Below are 19,507 nucleotides of genomic sequence, written 5' to 3'. Positions count from 1 at the left end.
TTAAATGTATCCAAAGTTTTGCCAGAGTGCATGTTACAAATATTTATTGTTGACTTCAAATGCACCTCTGTAGCGATACTTTAGACCAACTGAGCATCTTTATAAAGAGTAATAAAATGAATCTTGAAATCATCTTTATGAATGAAGTTAGGCCATCAGAGCACTGTTTAACATCTTGATTGACAAGAAAAATGGGTAACAACCTTTCCCCTTTTGTCTTCTACATAAATTGCCAAGATGTTCAGCAGGACAAATCCCAGACGTGGGCCTGGGGTTGAGGGGTGGGTGGGAAAAAAATGCTTTTAAAAGTGGCAAACAATAACTTTTAATTTGCCACTCTTATTTCAAAAGGGAACCAGGCAGCAGTCTCTTTGTAAAAAAGAGAGAAAGTGGGCCACAATGCTGGGATATCTGTGGAGTCTTTCTTTTTACTATGCTGAAAGGATTACGCTCTTAAAAAGAAAGAGAAAAAACTAAAGACCTGTACCATAATCACTTCCCCTGGTAATTCCTCGGCTTGATTAAAAGGGGGGACGGAGAGTGTAGAGGGATATCAAGAGGATTTGAGAGTTGCTTTGGGGCAGGAAAGACTCTGAAGTTACCTGAAGTCTGTGTGTGCCTGAGTTCATTATGTACAAGGTTTGAGGCATTGGTTCAGCATTTAATAGGATTCATACATTAATCAGAATTCAATATAATGGAGCTCTAAATATTTTGATGCAAATCAAACAGGTTTACAGTCTGCTCAATGCGTTGCACTGTTGTATGCCTTGCATTGTCTACACTGATTTAGCTCCATTATTAAATGTAATGAACAACTAACATGTTGTAAACTGTCTAATATTAAAGGAATAGTTCACCCAAAAATGAAATTTTGCTGAAAATGTACTCACTGTCAGGCCACCCGAGATGTAGATGAGTTTGTTTCCACATCAAAACAGATTTGGAGAAATTCAAATCATTACATCACTTGCTCACCACTGTATTCTCTGTAGTGAATGGGTGCCGTCAGAATGAGAGTCCAAACAGCTGATAAAAAAACATCACAATGATTCACAAGTAATCCACATGACTCCAGTCTATCAACTAATGTCTTGTGAAGTGAAAAGTTGCATGTTTGTAATAAAAAATGCATCATTAAGCATCTCTTCCTTCTAAAATCTTAAAACATAATAACGCTTGTGTGTAAAAGACCATCCCATGTTGTCCTCTCACATCACCATTTACTGTTTTTAGAACCATTTTGGGCTGTTTTCACTAATAAACAGTGCTTTATCTGTGCATATTTCTCTCCTAATTCAGATTAGATCATTTTTACACTGAAGAAAGCAATATTATGGATAGGCGACAATATTATATTTTAGCTGAAAGATACAGTTTGAAGTCAAAATTATGGATTTTTTCCATTACAAACAGCTTTTTACTTCACAAGACATTAATTGATGGACTGGAGTTGTGTGGGTTACTTGTGGATTATTGTGATAATTTTTTAGCAGTTGTTTGGATTCTCATTCTGACGGCACCCATTCACTGTAGAGGATCCATTTGTGAGCAAGTTATGTAATGATGTAAATTTCTCAAAATTTTCTCCAAACTCATTTGCATCTTGGATCACCGTTCAGCACCTGTCCAATTTGACGATATTCCTTTGCAGAGATTTAATCGATACATAACTTTTTTCAGCAATTTTACAACTTTTTAGGCTGCTGGAGCAGATTTTTCGACATTTCAACAACAGGTTCTGCTCACACGTGACCAAATTTACAGAAAAGGCTGTATGTATAAAAATATAAAAACACCTTATGTTGAGCTGTCAGGATTATGCAGAATTAATGATCACTAATTATATTCAAGAAAGCAGATCACTGGTAATTAGAACAAATGTATCTGTGTCACTGAGAACTATTTGGTTATAAACATTCTTCAAAATCACTTCTTTTGTGTTCCACGGAAAACTTCATACATTCAAAAAGTCATACAGATCTGGATCATGGTGTACATAAATAATGACAGAATTCTCATTTTTGGATGAACTGTCAATTTGCGATACAGTGCATTAGTAATAATTCAAAGTAGTTAGAATAATTGTTGCCGGTTTATTTTTGCTTTGTTGCAAGTTGTTGGTTTGTATGCAAAAATAGTATAAACAAGTCTTTTTTTGTATAAGACAAGGCCTCATTCTCTACTTTGCAGTGTTTACTACATAGACTAGGGCTACTTACATTTTATTGCATATGCGAAATGAGAAAATGATTTGAATGAAATTAACTTTGCTCAGTCTACATATACTGTCATCATGTTTCCTGTTAACTACAAAATTTCAAGTATTTTCAGTGGTGCACAATGTTCAATAGAAGTGCACGACCCTCATATTAAAGGAAAGCTAGTTACTCTTGCTTATCCTTCACTGTTTACCTAATGAAATGCTGTGTCAGTGATAATCCGTTCATTGACAGTCACTCAACCTTCTCAGCTGATTCACTCTGTGTCACACTACTGGGTCCAATAGGATCCCTTCTTAAGAAAAAATAAAATAAAGTAAAAGAATGTCCCCTTTGTCCATCTCCACCCCATATGCCCCCAACTTCTTCTGCCCCGTCATCCCATTTGGCTTCTCCATGGTGATGGGACATTTGTGCATTTGTGCAGTGATGGACGGTCTGATAGACGTCCTTTTGCGTTGCTGGCTCTTCCATGAACGGTCCGCATTGCGTTGAACCTTTTGTCCAAGGTCTCGCTACGTTCCTCTGGTTCTAATTGAATCAACAGGATTGCTGTTACGAAGAGGGGGTCTCTCAGAGGGCAAAGGACGGGTCAGGACCTCTGATCCCAGCGCAGTACCTGCTGGGCATGGCCAACTAGTGTCAAACTTTGGGCACTGGGATGAATTAGCACTGTGTTTGTAATGAGTCCCAGCTGGAGCTCAGAGCTGGAACATTGTAAAGGAGACTTCTTATTTGATCTGTTATAGGAATCTTTTCCTACAAGCTGTACACTTACACATGACAGCCTTTTTGATTCACTAAAAAGGACCAACTTATTAGAATCAGGAATCATACTACATTGGTCTCACTGTATGTTTTTTATTCACTAAAAAAAACACTCATGATATTAATTCGTCTGGGAATCATAACCAACTCATAAGAGTCATTTGTTCGCGAATCAGACTACATTAGTAGAGCTGTATGTTTTTGATTCACTAAAAAAAAAACGACTCGTGATATTAATTCGTCTGGGAATCATAACCAACTCATAAGAGTCATTTGTTGTGAATCAGACTACATTCGTAGTGCTGTATATTTTTGATTCACTAAAAATAACTGACTTATAAGAGTCATTTGTTTGGGAATCAGACTACATTGGTTGCACTCTATGTTTTTGAATCACTAAAAAGAACCAACTCACAATATTCATTCGTCCGGGAATCAGACCACATTGGTGGCACTGTATATTTTCGATTTAATAAAAAAGAACCAACTCATAAGATTAATTTGTTCAGGAATCTGAACCGAATCACAAGAGTCATTAATTTGGGAATCTGACTACATTGGTTGAATTGTGTGTTTTTGATTCACTAAAAAGAACTGACTCATAAGAGTCCTTTGTCATCATTATTAACTGTATACAAAATATACAACTGGGTGTTCAAATTACTAACATGATAAAAACGAATTTATCAAAAATAAATTTCACTATTTGCTTGATTTACAAAAGCCATTCATGAAAAGTAATGGGAAACTCAATGTTGGGAGCAAACCATATGCCTGTGGGATATGAGCCTTATTATCTCAACAAGTATCAACCCTGAAGCTCATATGTCTATAGGAGGGGCAAAGAAACTTCAGACTTTCGTCCAGAGTGTTGACGTCCTCTCCCAGTTTCCCCTCAGGAGTTGCAAATCAGACAGATATCTTGATTATTTGTCAAGAGCCTTCAAAAAGGAATAAACAACAGGCCTGGAGGACAGGCCTGGATAATGTAGGCCTGGTTTGGATTCAGGGTCGTTTAAACGCCATCATGCTGAGGGGGGCAGGAGCGGTGGGGGTGGGGACGGGTCATTTTTTATGCTATTCCAGAGCAAGTCAAAGAGCAATTTAATACTGCAACAAAAACAGAGTGGACAGTGACAAAGATCCCAATGGGACACAAAACTAACAAAGCTTTGAATATTATTTATTTTCATACAGTCCAGACTGTATTAAATAAGGGTTCACTTGCAGCGAAGATGAACATGGTTTGTGAGGACTAGAACAAGAAACCATCGAAATGAATTTAGAAAACACTGTAAGCAAACACAACTAGTCTGTAACTTACACTTCTGCTGTTGTTTATGCATTCAACCTCATTGTTAGTTCACCCATTCAGCCTATTGTGCATTTGTTAGACGTGTTTCAGTGTTTGATTTTGGTTGACATTTTTATGAAAAACAACTTTGGCACTGTATTGATATCAAATGTAAGGGAACCTGTTTCTGCCATGGAATAAAAACATTAAAAAAGGCAATGCGACTTTTTCCCCACACAGTTTGGACTTTGTTTCTTGCAATTCAGAAGAAAAAAAAAGAATCAGAATTGTAAACAGATTTGTGAGATATAAGCTCACAATTCTGAGTTATACAGTATCTTGCAATTCTGAGTTTATATCTCACAATTCTGAGTTTATATCTCACAATTCAGACTATATCTCGCAATTCAGACTATATCTCACAATTCTGAGTTTATATCTCACAATTCAGACTATATCTTGCAATTCTGAGTTTATATCTCACAATTCTGACTATATCTTGCAATTCTGAGTTTATATCTCACAATTTTGAGTTTATATCTCACAATTCTGACTATATCTTGCAATTCTGTGTTTATATCTCACAATTTTGAGTTAATATCTCACAATTCTGACTATATCTCACAATTCTGACTATATCTCGCAATTCTGAGTTTAGAGCTCACAATTCTGAATATATCTTGCAATTCTAAGTTTATATCTCACAATTCTGGAGTTATATCTCATAAATCTCAAGATATCTTGCAATTCTGAGTTTATATCATGCAATTCTGAGTTCATATCTGGCAATTCTAAGTTAATATCTCAATTCTGAGTTTGTGTTTCATAATTCTGACTATATCTTGGAATTCTGAGTTTATATCTTGGAATTCTGAGTTTATATCTGGCAATTCTAAGTTTATATCTCAATTCTGAGTTTATATTTAATAATTCTGACTATATCTTGCGATTCTGAGTTTATATTTAATAATTCTCACTATATCTTCCAATTCTGACATTTTTTCTGAATTCTGACTTTACATCTTGCATTTTATCGACACAAAATTTTAAATAAAAAAGTAATTGCAACTTTTTATCGCATAATTCTGACTTTTCTTCTCAGAACTTCAAGAACAAAAGACCTAAACATTGCAATTACCTTTATAATAATAATAACGATAATAATAATAAACTTTGCAAATCCCATGGTGGATACAAACTTCCATATTAATGACAATTCTGAAGCAAAACCAAAAAGCAAAACTTTACATTAATTAATTAGATTAAGATTAATTAAATTAATTAGCAAAACTCTAAGATTAATGCTATATATAGCAAGTTCTTTCATGCACCTGAACATAAATGTACATTACACAACTATAAAAGAAAAAAAGAAAAAAATAATCTTCTGGAAAATCTTCTTCTCCTTATAAATCGTCTTTATAAGGAGAAGTATTATTAATGCACTCTACACAGTGAACAAGTTCACCTCTTTTTTGGCAAATAGTATTGATTAATGCATACACAACAGTGTATCTCGCTCTCTTGAAGCTTGACCCACAGGGTGCTCAGTAGTTAAAGCCTGTCCTTTCTGAGCGAGAGAGATCTCTTCTGGAAGAGTGCAATGTTCTCTTTGTTCCCCGTGTGGAAAAACACAATGTAGGTGCTCAGGCATGCACTGGGAGGCAGATCTCCAGGGCTGCCCCGAATCTCATTAGAGGACTTTCCAAAGTTTATTATGATTGGATGGCCTTGTGAAAAGAAAGCAAGGGCCCTAAGAGTGCAGGCTAAGCCTGAGGGTGTGTGTATGTGTGTGTGTGAGGGAACAGATTTAGTCCCATTCCCATACAGGAAGCAGATGTTTTGCTGTGGCCAAACTCTGGGAAATCCACCGAGACAGGTCTTAAATGTCGTAACTCTTCATTAACTCGATGCAGCGTAAATGGGATTCTGTACATGGGGCCAATCTAGTTTCTCTTCCCCGTTCCAAATAAATGCATATAAGTGCACTTTTCCGTGCTTTTGAGTACCTTTAAAGGGGCGCTCATAAAGGCGACCAGCAGGGGGAGGCTTTGAAAACAAATCTGCTCATTGCGTAGCGAGATTGGGCCCTCGGCAGGGAGCGGGCCACAGCGCAGGGCACAATACACAGCCTGAAGAGACTTCCTGTGGGGTGAGGGATGAAAAATAAGAAACTAACTCGAGAAATAAAGATGAAAAGCTAGCTTGGCAATGGGGAAGTGATTCTTTGGTGCAGCTGACTTGTTCCGCATGGGTTTTAGCTCATAGATTAACATCACAGATGCTTGAGAGTATGAAGCTGAACATCAAATTTAGATTATCTGCAGGATTCTGACTATAGAGGGGTTCGGGGTAAGTTGAGCCACCCTTGCATATAAGATAATATGCTCATATTTTGATATGTGACCATATGTGTAGGTATGAGCTTCATGCGGTTACTTTATTTTATTTATTTATTTTTAGTTTAGTTAATTTATTTGATTTTATTACATTTTTTATTATTAACTATTGGTAATTCTTAATAATAATAATCATATATAACATATATAATACAATTTTAATTTCAGCATCATTTGAAAAAATTAATAAATAAATCATGATATACATGAAAATCAAAATTAAAATCATGCCTGTTGTGACATTTCTGCATGTTCATATTCTTACATGTTTTGTGACACTTTCAAAGTGGACTTGTGCAAAAATGTGTTTGTTTGTTTTTTTATTAATTGATAATCTGCCCGCAATTATAATTTGTGGGAAAAGGAATTCAGTTGTTTTATTGCTTATAATGTTTATTTCAGTTGGAAACTGCAGTGAATTGTATGTAAAAGTGTGCTTTCGCAGAAGGATGCTAATATATATATATGTATATGTGTGTGTGTGTGTGTGTGTGTGTGTGTTCTCAATGGAAATTACATTAGTATTAAATATTTTATGCATTTTTATTTTTATTTTCATATATAATTCATATATAATTAGGCAATTAGCTTGCATTCTTACCTGAATAACATACAGTGACATACAGTGATATTATCCTTCCTTCAGCAAACACATAAACAACAGTTTTCTCTTTCTGAAGAACAGTTTTGCTTTGACAACAGTGATAATCCAATAGCTATGTTGTGTATGCAACTCTGAACAGACAAATATAGTTAAAATGCTGCAACTCATCCATAAAGACCTGACAGTTAAGAGTGTCTGCTATTATTTAGCAACATCCCTGCTACCACGATCATGTGTATGTTTGGTGAAGCCTTGCCCTTCTCTTAGGTTCACTTGTTTTCTTTAGCGTAACTGGACACCTTTTCCCTCCAGGACTGTTTTTCAGTAAACTAGCCCCTATCTGCTGCACAGATGCTCTTACTGTGACGATCACACACTCTTTTACAAATGTATTCAGTTAACACATGCACAATACAAATACGTAAGCATATAGAAAGTGTGGATATAGTTTACGCTCACACATATGCATAAGGTTTCTGATATAAAAGTAAATGCAAAATTTGAACTGAGTCCAACACACACACACACACACACACACACATTACAAGGGCAGAGAGCAGTGTATAGTTTACCTTGTAGATTGTCTTAAGTGCAGATTGTTTTGGTTTGTCTGCATCACCTGTTTCTGGTTTAGTGTCAGGATGATGGAAAGGTTCCACACTAAAAGGATAAACATGACTGAACCCTAAAATGAGAGTGTGTCTATTTTTGTGCTTCTAGTGGCACCAAACAGAAATGCAAATGAAATCATGGTTTTCAAACAGGTTTCCTAAACATTCCCCCTCTCTTCTATTGGCTGGAATAACAGATAACTGCGCCCCAAACTCACATCATTGGTCGATGTTACTATGCCTGGCTCAAACAAACAGATGAAAATCAACTTTGAAATCAACACAAAGCAACATTATTTACACATTTTGGATCAATTAATGTACAAATGACTTTCATATTAAGCTGGAATAGAAGAAAGTATTTTAACACTATAAAAACGAAAGGAAAAAGAAAAAAGATCTGACTGACTATGAATAAAATGCTAAAATAAACCTATCAACAGCAGAGTTGAAATACAACATAAAAAACTTTATAAATAATATAAAATACATCAAAATTTTTATTTAATATTTATTTCATTTTCAGTTATTTTAATGATGCACTAAAATAACTAAAACTGAAATATAAATGAATAAAAACTATATACATGTAAAATAAATAAATACACAAGAAAATTGCTATAATTGAACTACAATTAAAATTAAAAGAAAATTAGTTTTAAAAGTAAAAACTAATTCAAAACATTAATAAAAAATTTAAAATCTTGACAATACTAGATTAACATGACATAAATAGGCATATGCATACAACATGTTGAAGTCACAATAAAATGTCAAAATAGTTATATAACTATTTATTTTATTAATAGTTTACCAACAAGTAGCATATGCAATAATCCCAGTGCAAATTACATGAATAGTTTACCTAAAAACTAAAAAAAAAATAATTTTGCCATTTACTCACGTTGTTAGAAACCTGTATGATTGTTTTCTTCTGTGGACATCAAAAAGAGATATTTTGAAGAATGTCCAAGCTGCTCTTTTCCAAACAAAGAAAGCAGTGATAATACTAAAATGACTAAATCTAAAACAAAAATAAAGCTATATAGAAATAATAATTAAAATCACTAAAACATTAAGCAAAATTAAAATAAAAATAAAAATAAAAACAAGCTCTAATTCAAAATATTAAAGCAATGATGATAATAAAATTGTAATGTATTTTCAAGAAAGCCCATACTTTGGCTCATAAGTTACATTTATTTTCAGAAAGAAAAAAAAAAAACTTTTATGGGTATAACTGGGGTAGTACCTTTAAAGAGACACCTTTGTGTCTCCTAAAAGGTGCATATTAGTACTTTAGAGTAGTAATATGTACTCTTAGGGCAATACTATGCATACATTTTAGGCTTAAGTAAGGTGCAAAGTTGTGTCTTTAAGGGCATTGCACTGTTACTGCTGAAAGTAAATTTTTGCACATGTTTGTCTGAGAGTGTATTGATTATTTAGTGCACTGGAGTGTGTAGTTTCATCCTCTGACAGGGACATCTCAGATGGTCGTCTGTCTGCTTTCACTCCAAAACCCCCACGGTGATCTCACACTGAGGGGCGATGCAAAGGGGTGTGTGCTTCAGCACCTGCAAATGAAATTAAAACAGATTAATAGTGTGCAGGAAAAACAAACTCAAGCCCTCCGCAGGCAACATGCTAATGTGCAGCTTGTGTGGAGGATAATAGGACATTTTAGACTGAAATGACAGATTTTTTAATCTCCTACTATAACGCACGGTCCCTAAAATGAATCTAAAACTAATTATTTCATATGGGAATGCAATTTTAGGGCATCCGAATGTCTGCAGTGGAGATTGAACATATAACAATACAAATCATTAGAAGTCATAAAAGACATGAATCATATGTTCAGCCTTCCATTTTTAGCTACACATGAGTGTATGAGACCATTGAACCTTCTTTTGTCCCTCATGCCCGTGTGCGTTTCCCATGCGTTCTTACCGAATTTGCATGAGAACAGCCCTGAGAGGCGGGTGTGAAATATTCTTTTCATGCTCCGCTAAAGGATGGAGATCCCTGTCAAGGCAAAGCTATCTTGTTGTGGCTTTGGTTTGTTTCGAGACCGCTGGAATCCATGAGCCGAGGTTTTATGTCATGTAATGGCTTCCCATTTGCAAGGTTGGGCCTCTGCAGCTGCAGAGCCCATTACAAGTTGATTGACATCATTCTTGGGACGTTTACAGGTCATTTGCAATGGCATGTGGTGCACGGTAATGGATTAAGGTCATATGAAAGCACACTTGTTGAGTTTCTGGACCTCGTTTGGGAGATTTTGAAATTAAATGTCATTTTGTTCTGTTGAATTGCTGTTCATTTGTTCATAAAGATGTGAGGGAGTCAATGACAAATAAGAGTTTCCATGATAAACAAAAAAAAAAAATCTTATAGAAAAGTACTTTTTATTTATTGTGGTTTCATATGTTTTTAAATACTTTTTCAAGAAAGGTTTCAATTGAATGATTCCAAAAATGTGATGCTGTTTAACCATGAAGAAAAAAAAAAGCAATAACATATTTTAATTACACTTTGAATACTTGTACATACATTTTTGAGTGTTTTTGTTTGTTTGTTTGTTTAAACAAATATTAATATATAAGTTGTTTTTTGCAAAGTTACACCACATGGCATTTTACAATCTGAACTTTTTGGAAAAAAATGTAAAATATTAATAATATTAAAAAAATAATTATATATTAATTAGTGCTGTCAAATGATTAATTGCGATTAAAAGTTTTTGTTTGCATAATATATGTGTGTGTTCTGTGTATATTTATTATGTGTATATAATTACACACACATACAGTATATATTTTGAAAATATTTACATGTATTTACATGTCTATATTTATATTCATATAATTTATATTATATACACATATATTAAATATATAAACATAACACATGTTTCTGAAATATATACATCCATGTGTGTGTATTTATATATGCATAATAAACACACAATGTCCCTGTCATCTAAAAAAAAAAAAACACAGTACACAAGCAAAAGCTTTTATTTTGTATGCGATTAATCGCGATTAATCGTTTGACAGCACTAATATTAATATACAACATTTTAATCAAACATATAGAAAAATAATAATGTGTCAAACTGGTTATTAATTCATTCTTTTCATTGTTTTTCCCCCTTAATTTTGATATCAAGGCATCACACTTTTTTATTGAAGAAAAAAAAAAAAAAAAGATCAAAAATAATTTTAATTCAGGAATTTAAAACATATAAAATTAATAGGACAAAACAATTGTGCCACATTGGTCCAAAAACTGCCATTTAAAAGTTTAGGTTTGAGCGGTGTGTTGAATAATTTCCTTTCTGGTCATCTGGGATGAGCGCAGCAAAAGCTGGGGGTGTCTTTTCGAGTGATGTTCCTTTTTGCCCCCTGACACTGTTTTGATTAAGGATTAAACCGGAGAGGGTCTTCAGCCATTTCTCCCCTTTCCCTAAACAATCACCCCTCCCTGCCCCCACCCCCTTCTTTTACCACTCCTCCGTTCCCCTGGGGGTTGGGGGAGGCTTTTTAGCCCAAGAACTTTTTACTCATTATGTTCTAAAGTCTTTTGCTCAATCAGTGGAGCAGGAGGGAAACACCCCCCACCCACACATCCATCCACCCACCCAAAAGCCCCCTCTTCCCTAACCACACACCCTGCCTCACAACAACATCGCAGCAAACACTGAAGCCCCTTAATGCTTCTTCCAAGTACCCAAAATAAACTGACCAGATGTCTGTTTATCACACACTAATGACCCAAAGACAACAGGTTTAGTGTTCTAGACCACCAGGTATTTAGATTTCAATCATTTGGGCCTCTAATGAGTAGCGAGGACTTCTGAAGTTTGACTTTTCCCATTCTCTACAAGTCTATTCTCTATTTATTCCTCCATAACTCCTACTGAACCATTACATCACTCTCTGTCTAAAGCACTTGTTGTTTTACTTCATTAGAACGGTAATGAGGTCTCCGGTTCTTTGACCTCCTCATTTAAGTACGTTTCTAATTATAAGCTAGTCTTGCAGGAACTTCAACAATAGGTATTAGACAGAGTAGCCGTTTTGTTTGGTGGTGAGGTAAAGTTACAGCCGCATGGATGGAAATTAGACTTAAGTCAGCTAGTTCACAAGAGCCCTTGTGTCTCAACAAGTCCTTCATAAGATGACATATTGGTTTGTTGGAACCTCCTCCCTTCGCATTTTGGTCTGCTTTTCATTAACAAAGGGGGAAATCTTATTAGTGTGGCTCAACATGGTGAGAGAGTAAAGTTACAGTCACTAACAAGCCACCTTAAAATATAGAGAGCGGACACTATTAAATTAAAGTAAAGTGAAATGGTTCAATGGCTTTCTGTGCCCTTTTTTATCACTATTAAAAAATAAAGGTTCTTTAGGAACATAGATGGTTCCATGAAGAACCTTTAACATCCATAGAATTGTTACATTCTTTATAGTGGAAAAAGGTTCTTGTTCTTCACAGTCAGAAAAAACATAGTTCTTTTCACTGAAAGGTTGCTTGGGGAACCAAAAATGGTTCTTCTATGGCATGGCTGTAGAAAATGTCTTTTGGAACCTTTATTGACATTATGGGTCCATGAAGAACCTTTAACATCCATGCACTCTTGGAAATAAATGTTCAAAAACTGGGGCTTTCTCAGTGATGCCATTGAAGAACCATTTTTGGTTCCTTAAAGAACCTTTCAGTGATCAGTTCTTAAAAGAACCATTATATTCTTAGTGTGAAGAACATTTTTATTAATCTAAAGAACCTATTTCCATTAAAGACCACTTTTGTCCAAAGGAAATGTTTTATGTAGCCTATGTTAAAGGTTCTTCATCATTGATGCAAAAAAATAAAATAAAAATTAAGAATGTGGAAGCTTATCATTCCACAAAAGGTTTTTATTAGTGCTGTCAAACGATTAATCGCAATTAATCGCATCCAAAATAAAAAATTTGTTTACATAATATATGAGTGCATACTGTGTGTATTTATTACGTATATATAAATACACACACAGGCATGTATTTATTTTGAAAATATTCACACGTATTTACATGCATATATGTATATTCATATAATTTATATTATTTATAAACATATTTAATATATAAACATAACGTATTTTCTTAAATATATACATGCATGTGTGTGTATTTTTATATATATACATAACAAATATACACAGTACACACACACATTATGCACTCATATATTATGTAAACAAAAACGTTTTTAATGCGATTAATCGTGATTAATCGTTTGACAGCACTAGTTTTATAGAGAAAAAAAGGTTCTTTAGAATTGTTTAAATGTTCTTCACGGTAGGAAAAAAAAAAGTCTCTTTGAAGGACTATTTACTGTAAGGTTCTTTGATGAACCCAAAATCTGGCATCACTATGGAATCCCATTTTGGAACTCTTATTTTTAAGAGTGTTGGGCTGATAATCATCAGGAGCTGTGGTAACCAGATGTCAGTAAGTAGATGTCATATTGAATTTTACATGCATGAAAACAATGAGGGGTAGATTTACAGTCTTTACAATGGCATGCACTGTATGAAGGCAGGTCATGTAATCTCTGCCAAATTACAACTTTCAAAACTTTCATGGAGTTTTTGTCTATTGGACATTTTTTGGAAAGACTTTCGTCAGCTGAACAATTTATGTTAAACAACAGCACAATCCACTGAACACACTGTACTTCAATTTTCATTCCTGTCAAAAATTAAATATGGAACTACTCTGACTCAAGGTCTACTGATGAATACAGACCCATATGCATTCTCCCAAAAATACTACTATAAATTATAGGTCCAATGAAGTCGCTGTTTGGATTCAAGGTTTAATTGTTAACCAAAAACTACAGAGAATCTAGTTGCCGTCTGCACCGGCAGGTCTTCATACCCGTCTCCTCTCACAGTGGGAGACGGGTATGAATCAGCTGATCAGTATGTCTGTGGTCACCAGGAAAAGGGATATAAAATTACTTTAATGTCAACCTCTTCACCAGCGGGTGACACTTTCAACACCTTTGATAGGTTGTATCAAAGCAACTCAGAGGGTCGTCGTCTCCAGGTCTAACAGGGTGGTGTGATTGAACCTTGATATGTTTTAACACAGTCACATCACTCACAATAGCCTCAAACAATGTTTTCTTAAACTAATTGGGTATAGCTAAAATAGTCACAGAGTGAGACTCAATGCATAGTGAAGAAAATTGAATATAGTATACTGGTAAAAAGTTTGGAATAATTACGATTTAAGTGTCTTATGCTCTCCAAGTCTGCATTTATTTGAAATACAATAAAACTGTATGTTGTGAAATATAATTACCGTTTTCTGTTTTAATATATTTTTAAAGGTAATTCATTTGTGATAACAAAGCTACATTTTCAGCATCATTACTCTAATATGTTGATGCTCAATAATAATGATAGCAATAGTTCTTATTATTATCCGTGTTGATCAGTTTTTGCTGTTTTGGTGAAATATTTGTATCAGGATTCTTTGATTCAAGATAACTGCATTTATTTGAAATTGAAATCTTTTGTGACATTATAAATGTCTTTACTGTCATTTTTGATCAACGTGCTCCTTGTAGAATAAAATAATTAATTATTTATTTTTTTTTCTTTCTAAAACTGTTTTCAACATTGATAATAATAGAGAAAAAAAAAGTTTCTTGAGCAGCAAATCAGCGTATTAAATGATTTCTAGGGATCATGCGACACTGAAAACTCAGTTTTATCATCACAGGAATAAATTGCATATTAAAACATAACAAAATAGAAAATAGTTATTTTTAAAATGTAATGATATTCACAATATTATGGTTTCTGATGTAGCCTACCTCACTTATAAAAAGGCCAAATATGTCTAAGTCTGAGTTTACACAAGGCACTTTTTTTGTGTGTGTGACAACATGCCCCAAAAGCAGGTTCACTTGTTTACCATCAGCTACTAAATTTGATAACACAACTACAGAACACAAACATTTTTTTTTGGAGTTCTGATTTGAAGCATATGTATTTAGGCCTACAGTGCTATGGCCATCCTGACTACTAACTCGTTTTATAATGATTAGCCTATTATATCTCCCCAATACAATTCTGAAGTAAGATACATGCAATATGTGTATGCCATATAAAGGGTAGCCATATTAACAAAAACAAACAACTCGTTTCCGCGCTTTGTACAGTTCAGCGTGGAGCGGGCGGAGCAAGGAGAAGGCGGAGGTGTGGTCGCAGCGCAGCAGCCTTAAAAACACGTGTTGAAAAGCGTGGAGTTCAGAAAAACTACGAGGGAGTTGTGTGGGATCACAGAGGAATCGCCTAATAAAGTCTTCATCACGCAGGACTATGCCATCCTACGCGCTCAATCAATTTATTGATCTGGATGATGTCCTGTGCAAGGTATATTTAGAGAAGTATAAATAAAAGACGACAGTATGATTGTTTTGAGACCGATCATGTAGCGAAATATGCACGAGACATGCTTTTAGTACGACTTTTACAATGCATTTGAATGCATTTTGCAGGAAACGTACAATGCGTAATGCAAAAGTTTTCTTGTAAGGTTGACTATAACTGATCGAATCAATTAAATGAAATACAGCTTGCTAGAAACTTCCCAACCAGGGAGGGAACGTGGGCCACGAGTGAGCGCCTTTTTATTGGAATCAGCCATTATCGTTATGTTGTGCTAATTTAGCATGTATGGCGTTTGAACAGAACGGCATGAAGGCATCATTGCTTGTGGCATTGTTGAGATTTAGAGCGCAAATATTTTAGCATCGTTTGATTTTTAAACGTAAACAAGTTGGTTGCCCGGAGTTGGAAAAAAAAAAAACTTACACCCGCAAAGTGTTTTCCTCCATCTTTTGCTTCGCTTTTATTTCATGTGAATGCAAACTAAAGTTTCAGATTTGAAATCGATAACTTTTTATTTTACTGATGCGTTAAATTATTTTTTTGTGAACTGATGTGTTCGACTCGTATACGAATCGTTCTAATGAGTCGGCTCACTGGAAGCTGTTGAAAACAACTGAATCATGGTTGCGAATAATGTTGAAAATGAAAGTGTGTGTGTGTGTGGCCTATATATATAACGCCTTGTTAAAACCTAACTTTATAGGCAAAATGTACGTTTTTATTGGCGTGTTCGGAAGGAGCAGATTTGCAAAAGTTAGTCAGGCTCTTGCTTCATTTACTGAATTTGCAGTAAAAGCATATTTGCTGCTTTTAAATCAAACTGCCAGACCCTGTCATCTAATTCAAGATTTCTAACTCTTTTGTTCTTTTCCTCACAGCACCTTTTAAATCTTGATCTCCGAGAACCAATGAAACCCTCACACGCAGCTGCTGTTGGATATAGGAAGCCCGACAGTCCCTGCACACTTTCCTCCACCAGTTCAGGACTTTCTATTGACAGCATTGAGAGCGGGACCATGAACTCAAGTTACTGGGGCCCCCAGAAAGTATCATCTCAGTCAAAGTGGACCAAGATGTCCTTTTGGTCCGAGCGCTCCGTTAGCATGGTGGAGGGCAACACTGGAAGTCTGGGTTGGTCTTCTGCTGAACCCGACCATTTAAAGCAGTCTTCGGTCACGTCAGGTGCCGTTTCCCTCTCCGGCTCCACGTCTTCGATTTCTGTGACCTCGTCACGCTACAAGACAGAGCTGTGCCGTACGTTCGCCGAAAGAGGCGTGTGCAAATACGGCGGCAAGTGTCAGTTCGCGCATGGCCCCGAAGAGCTACGAGACCTCAACCGTCACCCGAAATACAAGACTGAGCCCTGCCGCACTTTCCACTCCATTGGCTTCTGCCCCTATGGCATCCGCTGCCATTTCGTGCACAACGCCGAAGACGATCACGCACAATCCCAACCCCAGACCTCCAACCCTGCTGTCCAACGGCCTCCCCTCCTCAAGCAGAGCTTCAGCTTTGCCGGGTTTCCCACAGCTCCCCAATCTCTAGAACCCCCCCTAGTGCCTTCCGCGTTCCTGCGCGCACCTTCTGTTTCGACTCCGACATCGACCGCCATGTCCGACCTTCTCTCCCTGGCCTTCCCTGATATAGACCCCAACACCCTTCTGGACCAGGCCCGAGAGTTGCAGCCCCAGTTTCTGCCCTCTCCTGATTCGGGCTACTCTCACTCGGGACTGACGCCCACTTTGTCGCCCACCCAGCCCGCCCCTTCCCAGCCTGAGGCCTGCTTGCGACAGAGTCCCACCGGCGGGGCTTCCCTAGGCCTCCGAAGCCTATCCCACACCTCTCTTTCAGACCACGAGGGTGGCAGCTGCAGTTCATCCAGCAGCATGAGCGGCTCCGAATCGTCCTTTGGACCCGAAGCCAATGGGCGCAGGCTTCCCATCTTCAGCCAGCTTTCGGTACCCGATGACAGCGTCTACAACGAAGGCAGCAACTCAGGCACAAGCTTCTTCCTGTAGACTGTCGCTCCTCACGGGGACTGAACTGTATACTGTGGTATACCTACTGTATTATATGGCCGATACTTGACATTTTAGTTAAGCTCAGAGTGAAACATACTGTTTGAAGGTACTGAATGTTGAAATGATTCTTTAAGTGGGGTTTCATGTGCTTTTAAGTGGAGCGATTCTCCATGTTTTATTTTTGATGAATGAAAAGACAAGTGGGGAAAATTATTAACTTGGAAAGTTCTGGCATCGAGATGTTGTTTGGTGACATGAAGCTGTTAACTTTTAAGATGCATTTAGCAATCAGCTATTTACAAAATTATTGTACCGAAATGGCCAAAGAGAGGTTATGACAAGGTCTTTTTCAATATTTGAGAGATTCATTGTACTCGTTCTAACTAGACCTATTTTTTTTTTTCTCCACAGTTTGTATACTGCCATTGTAAACTGACTGTTTCTGATGTTAGAATTGAATTTATTTGGTTGTGTTAGTCTGCAATATCGTTCTTCCAGCTCCTTTTTTTTTTTTTTTTTTGAGATCAGCGTTTGGTTTGTTCCCAGACCTACTTGCCTTATGTTTCCGAGGATCCGTACGCAGGCCTCTGGAAGTGCACAGTTGGAGCTTTACTTGGAATGAGTTGCCTGTGTCATAGTTTTTGGTTTTGTAGCTGTTGTTGTTGATATGAGTTTAGGCAAATCAATTTATTACTGTATGAGCCTTTAGTGGCCTTGTGTTTGGGTTAGTTATTTTTATAGCTGGTTCTGATGGGTCCCTTTTTGCATCTGATTGTCTGAAATGCTCCTGTTGGCTTTGTGTTACATGATGGAGAGTTTCAAGTAACTTAATTTCCTTTTTTATTTATTTTATTGTATTTATAGAAAACATGTTTTTTGATAACGTTTGTATTAAGTTTAATATATTGATTTCTTCTCCCTGCTGCCCCTCTCATTTTGTACTGAAAATAAACCTGTTGTTGAACATTGCCTCTTGGTGTTTGTCTTCAATGGGTAGTTCAACCAAAAAAAAAAAAAAAATGGGGGTTGGTAAACAATGACGATTTTTTTCACATTCCAAACCTGTATGATTTTGTGGAACACGGGTGTTTTGAAGTTTTTGTCTGTTCGGTGAAAGTCAACCATGGGCCAAAATTGATGTTCATTGTATGGACAAAAAATACTTTTTCACAGTCTCCTCTTTTGTGACAAAAGTCAGACAGGTTTGAAATTATTTGCTCTCTGATTTTTGCATGAATCATTCCTTCCAATATTCCAAAGGAACTTTATTTCCAAAACTCTAAGTAACTTTGAAAAACTAAGTTCTATTAAACCAAAAAATAATGACATTGGAGTAGTTGTGTTGCACAATAAGCTAAATAACATTTAGCATGTTATGATTTTTAAATAATTAATCCATAGTCACACACAAATGACCTGATTTGCTAAATTGTGCTTTGATTATTGTATCTTCTCAGTGCTGTGGGTTTGTTCGTCCTTCATTTATTGTGGCTTGTGGTTGGGGGAGGTGTGAGCAGATCACATCTAGTATGGAAATGAGAAGTCCTTTGTTTTATCTGGTTAACCCCCCATTTGCATATCCCTCAATGTGCTAACAGGTTGTTGGTGACAAATATGTAGAGTTATTTGCTATAAAACAGTATTAATATGTCTTAAATTTATAATTTTTTTAGAATGACCTGTGGCTCTACCCTCAACTTACATACTCTCTCTTCATTTCTCCCACTTTGTCCTTTTAAGCAAATGAGGGTCCTGTTGGTGTTATGTAGAGTTGAAACTGAATCCCACGAAAGCTTTTGACAGTTAAGTAACAAGAAACTGATTCTGTTCACTGTTCACTTGTCAGGGAGGACAATGGTTCGGGGAGGCGTCCTTTGAGAGAGGCGAACCAGGGAAAGGGTTAAAACTGTCTTACTGTTCTCTATTGTGTGCGGGGAAGATTCTCCCACATCGCCTAGTGAGTTTTTACAAAGCCAGGCACATTCTCACACAGGGCCCGGATCATATGGAATCCTGAGCAGATGGCCACATTCACTGGGACTGTGGGTCAAACATATGCTCTCCAGGCTCTTGTGTAGAATGGAATCTGTGAGCGGAAAGAGCTGGGGGTGGGGAGCTCAACCTGGCTACTG

General features: G+C 36.3%; 1 protein-coding gene across 1 annotated transcript; it reads left to right on the top strand.

Moving 5' to 3' along the window:
* The first annotated feature begins 15,148 nt into the window (after positions 1-15,148).
* Positions 15,149-18,344, top strand: zgc:114130 (uncharacterized protein LOC570332 homolog). The gene is made up of 2 exons (XM_058745588.1): positions 15,149-15,336; positions 16,233-18,344. Exons 1-2 carry the CDS (start codon positions 15,283-15,285, stop codon positions 17,370-17,372), a joined length of 1,194 nt encoding a protein of 397 aa, XP_058601571.1. The 5' UTR covers positions 15,149-15,282; the 3' UTR covers positions 17,373-18,344.
* Positions 18,345-19,507: the final 1,163 nt, after the last annotated feature.

The sequence above is a fragment of the Onychostoma macrolepis genome, chromosome 15, assembly GCF_012432095.1.
Source record: "Onychostoma macrolepis isolate SWU-2019 chromosome 15, ASM1243209v1, whole genome shotgun sequence".
NCBI lineage: Eukaryota > Metazoa > Chordata > Actinopteri > Cypriniformes > Cyprinidae > Onychostoma > Onychostoma macrolepis.
Note: the sequence above shows the minus strand (reverse complement) of the source record. Positions and strands in the feature narration are given on the sequence as shown.

Bases quoted from the DNA above. Each gene is read 5' to 3' on its own strand.
- zgc:114130 (XM_058745588.1), top strand. From the start codon at position 15,283: ATGCCATCCTACGCGCTCAATCAATTTATTGATCTGGATGATGTCCTG. The intron at 15,337-16,232 runs GTATATTTAGAG...TTTTCCTCACAG, and splicing joins TGGATGATGTCCTGTGCAAG to CACCTTTTAAATCTTGATCT.